Consider the following 10,041-nt stretch of genomic DNA (forward strand, 5'->3'; position numbering starts at 1 on the left):
ACAAGGTAACAAATGTCCCCGAGCAGCTGTCTCCACGGAGGAGCGCGGCAGCCGTTTGGATACTCATAATCTGAAGAGGAAACAAGAAGAATCAGTTACAAAACTGTTAAAAAAAACTTTACATCAAAGTGTTGCAACTTATTTTATAAAGGTAGAGGTATGCAGGTGAAGCATAGACAAGCTACTCCAGACAGCTTTGAAAATATACATTTGGGATCACACTTTAGCATTAGTCTTGTTTATTTGTTGTTGTTTTTTTGTGATTTTTTTTTTTCATAATCAAATTGCTTTTACTTTTTTCTGTTTGGTGTTCACGCACATCAGATTGCTTTAAATGGCACGATTAAATAAAGCTAAATAGATTCCCTGACTAATGACTCGTTGAAGTGGAATCATAATGACTTCCATTGTTCCCAGGCGGCAGAGTGGGAACGTTTTTGATGCTATGGAATATCCAGCCTTAGTTTTAATAGCAATTGCTTGCCCTACAACCCAGTGAAATGTGGAGGTAATTCAAACCTGATGTGTATCGAACCGACTTCAACACCCTCTTTTCCCTTTCACTGCAGAGACGTCTCAACAGCTCCACTTCATTCCTCACCGCGGTGGGATCCAGGCTGACTTGTCTGTGATGAAAATGGAGGAAAACAAAACAAGACAAACATCTAATTCATCTCATTCACTCATGGTTCCTTTTCTGAAGCCCACAGACAATTACAATTCAAAACTACCAAAGTGGAGAGGAAAGACAAACAAACAGAAAGCTGGGCATACAGAAGCACCTACTCTGATATCTCTTTGAGGCACTTGGTGACGATGTGTTTGTCCAGATTTTGCAGCAACAGGAGCAGTTTCACCTTGACCTCCGAGTCCTTACGGTTACTTTCCTCTTTCACTTTGTCCACCAAACTCAGCACATCAGAATCGACGTCTTGTTTCTCCAAAACGCTGGAAAAGCAGGCACCAAGAATCTTCGCTACAGGGTCTCTATTTTCTGTTGTAAAACAGATGAGTCTTAGCATATGTTCAGATTCAGAAACTCATCACTGTATCAATTGAGTTCATTTTAAATTAAACGTACAGCAAGTCACAAAGGTTTGGTAATCACACTCATCTTTTCAGAAAAACAAGAATCAACAGGGTTTAAAAAAAGGTTGAACCATTTAATAAGTAGAAGCTCTATTTAAAGTCTATGTGTCAAAGACGTACAGTATAATGGTGTTTCAGCTGTACTGAAATCCGTCCCGTGGTTATCATACTAACCTTCTAGACACGCTCGGACCTCTTCCAGCTTCTTATCGCCTACCAGGTGAAGCAGTTTAGCCATCTGGCTGAAGTTGCGTACATAAACAACGGGAGTGGTAAACTGCATCAACGGATGCCCTTCACTGTCTTTCTCGTGGGACTGTAAATCTGAGTCGCTGAGGGAAAAAAAAGAAAAAAGGCATGAATGTGTTTCATACTTGTGAATTGTTTTCTATTCGATTCTAAATGCCACAGCACAAAAGATCAGATCCTGCCTCTTTGTTTTTACTTCTCTGCTTCCAAAGATACAAAAGAAAGAAAACCAGAACTCCTGATGAAATAAAAAGGAATGCACTCTTGTCAAACTGAAAATGAAAAACAAATTAATTATAGCTTACTTCTTTGACTAAAGCCAAGGTAAAATACATTGGACACCATGGTGACAGCATATCCTGCACAGACACGTAATACTGAGAGCAGCAGCCAGCCAGCTGCCCGGCTCATGATTAGACCAACCTGATGTCATAGCCTGTTTTGAAATCAGATGCCACTAAAGTGGTACTCCACCGGAGCGGCTCCTCAAACACATGCTCTGCCTCCTGTGGGTGTCGGGAGCTGAGCTGTTCCACAAAGCGCAGGATTTCTCTCAACAAGGACTCATTCATTGATGTGAACTCCAGTTTGCCAGTACCAGAGCTGGCCGGGGTCCACTGGGCTGCCCTGGTCAGTGATACCCCCATCGCACCAGCTGGAATATTTTTCACACAGAACAACATGCTTAAATATTTCATGGCCTAAAATAGTGCAGCAAGAACTTTCTTTTGTATATTTCAGAGCTGAAACTATCGAGAAAGTATTGAGCAAAGTGTCATTTTCTAACTGTGTAAATGTGATCATATATCCTCATCGTGAACCCCGTTTATGTCTCACTGAATTAATTCAGAGTTTACTGCTGTCTATTAAACAAATGCATGCAAACAGTCATGTCGGTACAATAAAATTGATCCTCTTTAATCAATGCCTAAGTTTTTAAGGAGATAACTTATTCTATATAGACTATGCTGAATCGATCGAAAGGATCATGATATAATGGGAGTTTAGATAAACTCCTGCAGATCCTGAAATAAAAATGTGAAGATTAATAAAAGTCGCATTTAAAACTATAAAACTCGGATTTTTTTTTTTTTTTTTTTTTTAACTTTAAGTAACATCTATCAGAATAAAAACAATGTCATTTCATGTATTTTTTAACTACAGGCACGTCATAGAAATTAAATGTTTTATCTTAATAGTCGTTGACGTAATGACGTAGAGGCAACATAATATCTGACTTACGTTATTCTCGTAGGCAAAGTCGACTTTAGATAGTGATAGTCGTAATTTTTACGGTCAACGTTCAACTTTTACTTGTAGTTATGCAAAAACTTACCGTGTATTTTAACGTTTTCCAGGACAGTTTTCTCTCATCTGTAACCATAGAAATTACCCGCTTCCTTCCCCTGTGGTTGCTATGATACAGTCAAACAGAACGGAAAGCGGGCTGAGTCAAAAATGTTCAAAACAGAAAATCGAATGAGAAATTGAGTAAAGTACCAACGTGATCACGGCGTCAGCAAACCGACCTCATGTGTGTGGGGTTTTTATTTATTTATTGTTTTATTTCAAAATGGTTATTTAGTTAAATGTATTACTACTCACAGACTAATATAAAGATGTTTAAACAGAATACACTTATTGTGTTTTAACACAACAGAAACAAAGACTAAAAGTAAAAAGTTGTTTCACTTTCCACACTGTTTGAATTTACTATGATAAGTTTAGTGGCTTGCATGGTCAGAAAGTCTAAAATGTGAAGTCAACTGTCATGACACTGTACGTTTCCTTTTTGATAGTCCACTTAGCATGCATATAAAATAATATTTTAGAGCCTATTTTGTCTCTCACGACTGGTTTGGCTGGTAAAAACACTGTAGTTGGGTGGATATTTAGAAACAGCAATTAAGTTCATTGATTTCAGAGTTGAAAAGCCGATCAACTTTTTATTCATGATCTAAAGATGCAGAGGTTAATAAAATTTTAGATGGAACAGTCACTCGTGAGGCAATACCTCAGTTCTTTTTTACATCAATAAATGAGTAAAATATTTCCCCAAGCATCAATTTAAAGTAGATAAGGACAGACATTACACACAGGTGTACACAATAAGACTGAGATGAAGGCAAAACAATGGCAATGATCAGGAAAACCTTACTTTGGGCTCTTTTTTTATCAAACTACAACCACATTTATTCACATGTGATATGAGACAGACACGGAAAGATTATGTGCAGGCCTCACAGGCAGCTTGCCTTAGTTCAAGCATGCTCTCAGACACATGAATCATAAATGGGATGCAGACGTGTTTTCATTCAATGTGATTAAATCCCTTCTTTCTTAAAGAACAAATTTGTGTCGTTATGGTCTGGCAGCTGTCCACCTGTAATGTCTTCAGGCAGACTGAGAGAAGGGGTATCTCATGGCAAGTGAAACCATTGATTTCCACTAGTCCTTGCCATGTTTGGCAAACTGTCCTTGTGGTGCAGAGCCCTTTTTCTTTTAGCCCTGCGTTCATGAATGCACAGCAGGTGGAACTACTTTGTCTCCTAAACCATTTCTGTGAGCTGGGTTGAGCCAGCGTGTATCAATCACAAGAGATCCAGGAGTGGGTACACACCTCTCGCATTAACAGAGATCCTTCTGGTTGCTGTGGTTGTACAGGGGTTGATTTATGAGTTGTCTTTACCTACAGGTATTTTATTTGGAACAAGTGAATGGCTATAACTAAATTAAGAAGCATTTTGAATCTGTAACAGGGCCCTGGAGCAGCGGGAGCTAATGGCAGTTGAGCTCAGACACACTCGAGTAAATTCAGACAGAGATGACGTAAAGTTTGTGAATTTGTGTCTGTCTGTGAGGTAGAAAGGAAAAAAAAAACAAAGTAAAAAAGGGAGAGGAAAGAAAAGCAGGATAAACGAGGCTCTTAATATATCTAACCCCTGGTCTCATTAGTCAGCCTAATTGCTGTTTGTTAAAGGGGATTAAATGAAAAGCTTTCTCCATCCTGGGCCTTTTACAAAGCAACATAAATATACAAGGAGTTCAGAAGCACCTGCTGGCTCTTAGATGCTCTTAAACTTAATATAGCATAATAAACACAACTGCTGTCCATGCTATTTCTCAGATGTTTGAATTCAGACTCTGATTGAAGCACACGGAAACATGTTGATGACACACACCACACACACGCAACGAAAGTTGCTGCTGCATGGCCTCTCTGCACATGGACACAGTGATTGCTATACTTCCACAACACCCCATTAACATTTATACACAAAAGCAGAGCGTGAGTGAGAAGAGTGATGGAGAGGAGGTGCCCAACTTCTGCTACATTTCCTGGTTTAAAGGGAGTTGGAGAGCATATCTCCTGTATTTCTTTCTCTAGCTTTAAGGCATGAATTAAAATCCTCCAAAGAGTTTTTAGGGCAGGGAGTCAAATCGAGTTCAGCGCCGCTCCTGGCTGTGCGGTTAAGGCAGAGTTCTGTTTCGGGGTGACACTGGTCATCGTAATGAGCACCTGTGAGATATGTCGCACTAATCCATGTGAGCTCCTAAAATAGAAAACAGTAAAAGGGACTGTAACAAGAGGCAGTGACCACATCCCCAGGTTGTAAAAAAATCTCCAGAATCCCATCTGTCATTTCCCATAATCCTTTGTGATTTTAGGCACTGAGAATTCAGGGCAAGTGCTTGTAATGGGATTCAGCATGAGTGACTTGTGATGCACAAGAAGCTTGCAGACGTCTAATATAACTTTCCTTTCCATGGTGCAGTTTATAGCACACGTACTTTGTGCACTCTGGGTCACTGCTAACAAGGTTATCGTTTTATCCCGTTTTTTTCAAATCTGACAGACATCGATGAGATCATTCAGATGCTGAAAGTAATTGGTGGGTTTACTGACTGTTTAAATAGGCAAAGAGGCCAATGGAAAAATGCATTAGGTCGTACTCAGGCTGTAAAGAGGGATAACCAAAGCAGTGCCAAAGAAAACTGGACATAATTATTGGTAATACACACACAGCCTGAAGAATATCCACATGAACAAATCATTGAGACATATTGGCCTTTAAAATAAGAGAAATGTCACGTTGCAATAGCCATAAAAAAAGCAACAACTGCTTTATTTTAGAGATAAAATGGTTTGAGTGTGTCTCAGAGCTGGATGCGTCAAATTCACATGCAAATTAATGAAAACCGGTTCTAAATGCATCACAAAAAACAAAACTTGATACTGTTGAGAATATTTTCTGCAACAATCTTATTGCTCGAGTGTCATTTAAACACAAGCCTGCAATTGTGGCTTTGAAATACTGTGGACAATATATATTTGAAGTAGCTATCACTTGGTGCCAGTGCTTTCTTTGGAGTGGATGTATGCTTGTCGAATATAGAAGTAACACAAGATTTATGGCCATCGGGATTCAGGGGAAAACCAATGACAAAACCTAAATCTACACATTCTGTTTACTTTGGTGGCAATTCTGCAAAGTGCGCCTTGGCTCCCCTTGTGAAATCAGTGAAGCACTTTACAGCATCTTTTATGTTTTTCCAGAAAAGCTGAATGAGCCCATGGTACCACAAAACATATCTTAGAGAAAATTGTATCATCATAAACTTGAGAATTCCCAGGGCCTCTGACTGGCTGATACAGTGTTTTCTTTAAACTTGCAGCTTGTCATTTAATGCAGAAATAGACAAACATAAAGCATGACAGTCCTGTCGAATGTCTGGTCGTGGCTTTGGAAAGAATCTGTTCATGTGCATGATTCTTATGAAATTATATGAATTTATTATGTTGCAAACATCATCATGGTAAAAATGCTCATTCAGCCATATCAGAGGCATCTATAGCACTCTGCCTTTCAGGATCAAACCTATCACTTTAACACACAAACACACCCTGATGTCTTTTACTTGGGGGACAAATTTGCTGCCGGGCAAAGCTCTGTTTTGTTATAGAGCTACATGGCTTTAATGCACACTACCATGTTTTACAGTTAAGCTAGCTAAGTTGTATTGCACAGTGTCTACATGTCCATGACTGTGGATGTGCCCTGTGTGTTGGTCAATGGGAAGTTGACCAATACAATACAATGCAACACAATACAATACAATATTGCATTCTTTAAGGTTTTAATTGGTTCATTTTGGGGAAGTTTGTGGATCGTTGTTGGATGCCAAACGATGGGCTGCAGTTTCATTATGGTGGCAGAAAAAAACAGTGAAAGCAAGCAGAGAGAAACATGGACAAGATGTACAGTCTTCTAAAATACATTAATTCAGTCACTAAAAGGATTGTTTATGAAATACCATGTCTTGTGTGCGTTTTTTCTTTTTGCTACTGGTTGAGCAGTCCATGACTTCTTAATACACAAAAAAACTTCTGACAAATCTCAGTACTGAATGTCCTGGACAGAACTCAAAGTGCAAAATTGTATGCTTTAAGTGTCTCTTTATTAAAGATGCTGGCTTTATCCAGATGGTATTCGACAGACATGGGAGTAAGTCGCACATTTACCAGTCACAAGCGAGTCTCAACCTTGAAGTCTCAAGCAAGTTGCAAGTCACTGCGGTGAGAATCAAACAATTCACAAGTCAAGTCATACAAAATTCTGATTATCCAGTTTCCTCATCATTTTCCACATTTAGATCAGTTTAAACACAATGGTCATCAATAAGTTTTTTTATATATATGAGTTTGACTATGTGGTACACCTGGTATCCTTCTTTTTCCTGTCCTTCAATTTCTGGGATTATAAAAATACTAACAATTTATTCAGCATTTTTCCTGTCATTACAACTGATGCAGTCAGGTGGTAAAATGGTAATTCAAAGAGAATACTATTCAAAGATGTCTGACCACAGTAACTTTAGTCATGGATCAAGAAACCTTGTCCTGTACTTTAAATTTTAAATAATTAGAGAAAGTTTACAGATGGTCCTTAAATTTCTCATGTAAATGTAAGCTGCTGCTAGCTGACTATCTCTACCCACAAAACACAGCCTTACTGTGTGCAAACACTAAAATGGTCTATTAGGCAAATAAATACCCCAAACTCAACCACAGAATACTCAAACTATACAGTGACATTATTGGGATTGATTGACATGTAAAGAACTTATTCATTAATCAAAGCTTTCTTGAGTCTCATTTCAAGACAGGGCTGCAAGATTTACGTCTGTGTTGATTCAAATCTTTCATCAAACTGTGTAAATCAAATTTTAAAAACTCCAATTAGTGCAATTTCATTAGAAAACGGGACCTCAGCGGCTCTTCTGGTAATTAGTCTGGCCTTGGTGCTGCAGGCTTTGAAATCGAGTTGACCTTAAACCGTTACAGCATCATTTGATCTTTTGTAGGCCCTCCTTTTTCTTCACACATTTCCTGTCAACCATCTACTGTCCAAACAAAGGTGACAATGCCCAAACTACTACAGCTGTCTCTGGTCTGGTTCATATGAGGATATGTTGGCCCCACCTTGACCTGTTTACCATATAAAGGCTTCAGAATACCCTTGAGCTGGCAAAATCCGTTGTGCTCGACTGATCTGGTTGCCTGGCCTCTCCCCACCTTCTCTTTGCTTGGAGATAGCAGCTGGTTCTACTCGCTCAAGACGTTAAGCACGCTTAAAAGAAAACACCGACTTTCCCTCTCCTTCTCTCCTCCTCCCTTCACCTCCTCCTTGCTCTCCTGTCTCCCCTGCTTCATCTCTAACAGCGTAATTATTATTTTGAGTGCAGTCTGAGAGGCAATCCACGTTTGGCACTGCCTCACCTGCTCATGCTAGGCGAGCGCTAATACAATATGACTTTTGCTTTACAACCTCTCCAGGAAGACATCAGGGGCTCTTTGTTCCTTTGCTCCACTGTCTCGGGATGAAGGGGGAGCTGAGGTAGCAGCTGAGAACAGGAGAAGTTAGAGGTAATAGAAAGCAACAAAGGAGGGGAGAGGTGTGAGTGGTAAAGGCCTGTTCTTTAGAAAGGGAGTGAAGAAGAACACATGGGCTAAGATGAAGATAGTTGTTGAGTGGAAGATGGCAATGGAAGAGTTTTTTTGTGGGGGCAGGGGAAGAGAGAGAGTGAGAACAGACCAAGAGGATGACTTGTTAAGTTTAAGGAGAGGTGAATGAAAGAATGGACTGGTTCAATGTCCTCCCTTCATTAGAGAAGAGGTGCTGCCTGAGACCTTTGTGTTGGTGCAGCTCCAGCGTTGGCGCCAGCGGGCTCATCAGAGAACGAAAGAGAGAGAGAGAGAGAGAGAATATTACGCCTTGGAAATAATGAGACATCCTGTCGAAAGACATAGAAGAAAAAACAGGCCTACCTGTGAACAGACAAATAGAACTTAGAGAGGACTTTGCCTGGAGACAACTCTGGTCATTACTTCATTTATATTCAGCACAGAGCAGCTTCGCTCTGCATGGCCTGAGTTTCCTGATTCTTAAACTCTCCAATTGAGAAGGCTTATTTCTAACACTTTCTGCAATAATAGTTTTACTTTCAGTGGTACCTGTGCAGAGGCAGTCTAAGGTTGGACTGCCTTTGCACGGCATTTATTTTTCTTTTCTTCGTCTTTTAGACAATTTTGTGTGTATGCTGAAAAATGAAGCCGATGCTGAAGTGTTAAAATCCTGCAGTTCCTGGAGTGTCCACTAGAGGCTGTCTGCAGAAGCACAGAAAGTCACACACACACCCATTCAAAAAGCCTGTTTTTACAGCAGACATGAACATGTTTACAGCCTGGTTTTAAAAAAAACCAATAGGTGTGATTAGCTCATGGCTCCATACACACTCACTGTTTTTTGAAGTATTTGAACAAAGCTGAGTTTCCAAAGATGTTTTCTGAGCAAAGTACACGTAAATGTAAAAACCTTGTGGTTCACATTGTGTACTTTGTTTTGTTTTTCTTTCTTTTCTTTGTTAAAATGTAGAAGGAATGCTTATTTCACAATTATTATTAATCAAACTTTTATTGAAATTTGTGCCAAATTTTTAATTAAGTCCAAATTTATGTGTGGGAATTAACCGGAGCGTCCCGGAGAAAAAAACCCACGCAGACCCAGAGTGAACACGTCAAGTCCTGACAGGCAGAAAGCAGCTGGCTTCAGACTGTCAGGACTCTACATGTCCCCACTGTGACTGCTTGGCCTGTTACAGCCGGTGTGTTGGTGGAGGTGGAGGTATGGGGGATGGAGAGTCTGAGGTGGTCACATACGGAGCAGCATCTGTTTTTTTCTGATGCTTGTATTGGCGTCGACTACTTGGAGTGAAGGCCTTCTTGATCTTCCTCCAAGTAGAGATCTTCTCCTGCTCGCACAGTTTTTCCTCCTCTGCTGCCGGTTTGGCGGACAGCTCAAGACTCTCCAGGTCCTTCTGAAGGCTCTCAGCCCTCAACAGTTGGGCCTCCTCTTGTTTTGGGAGGTCTTCAACCTTCTTCTGCAGCGCCTGACTTGTCTCCTCCTGTGCTCTGAGTCCAGAAGACAGGTCAAGGCAGCTGCTCTCCAACACCTCATCACTCAGGACCTCTTGCTTGATCCCCTCCGTCTCCTGCACCAGGGAGTCCTCCTCTGCTGCTGGTTTGGAAGATAGTTCAAGACTCTCAGATTGAAGCTTGATCTCCTCCACTTCTTTCTGGAAGCTTTCAATGCTCAACCACTGGGCCTCCCTTTCTTCCGCCTTTTTCTGCAGCGCCCAACT

At 40.4% G+C, this 10,041-nt stretch overlaps 1 protein-coding gene across 1 annotated transcript in view; it reads right to left on the minus strand.

The window, feature by feature from the left end:
• Positions 1 to 2,786, minus strand: part of odad2 (outer dynein arm docking complex subunit 2) — a 36,952-nt gene extending 34,166 nt beyond the window's left edge. The window contains exons 1-6 of the mRNA XM_079361588.1: positions 2,675 to 2,786; positions 1,762 to 1,993; positions 1,264 to 1,421; positions 787 to 994; positions 520 to 626; positions 3 to 70 (exon numbers count right to left, since the gene is read on the minus strand). Coding sequence (XP_079217714.1) covers positions 3 to 70; positions 520 to 626; positions 787 to 994; positions 1,264 to 1,421; positions 1,762 to 1,985 — 765 coding nt within the window. The 5' untranslated portion in view covers positions 1,986 to 1,993; positions 2,675 to 2,786. The remainder of the gene's footprint in view (positions 1 to 2; positions 71 to 519; positions 627 to 786; positions 995 to 1,263; positions 1,422 to 1,761; positions 1,994 to 2,674) is intronic.
• Positions 2,787 to 10,041: the final 7,255 nt, after the last annotated feature.

This window comes from Symphodus melops (genome assembly GCF_947650265.1).
Source record: "Symphodus melops genome assembly, chromosome: 14".
In the NCBI taxonomy this organism is placed as follows: Eukaryota; Metazoa; Chordata; class Actinopteri; order Labriformes; family Labridae; genus Symphodus; species Symphodus melops.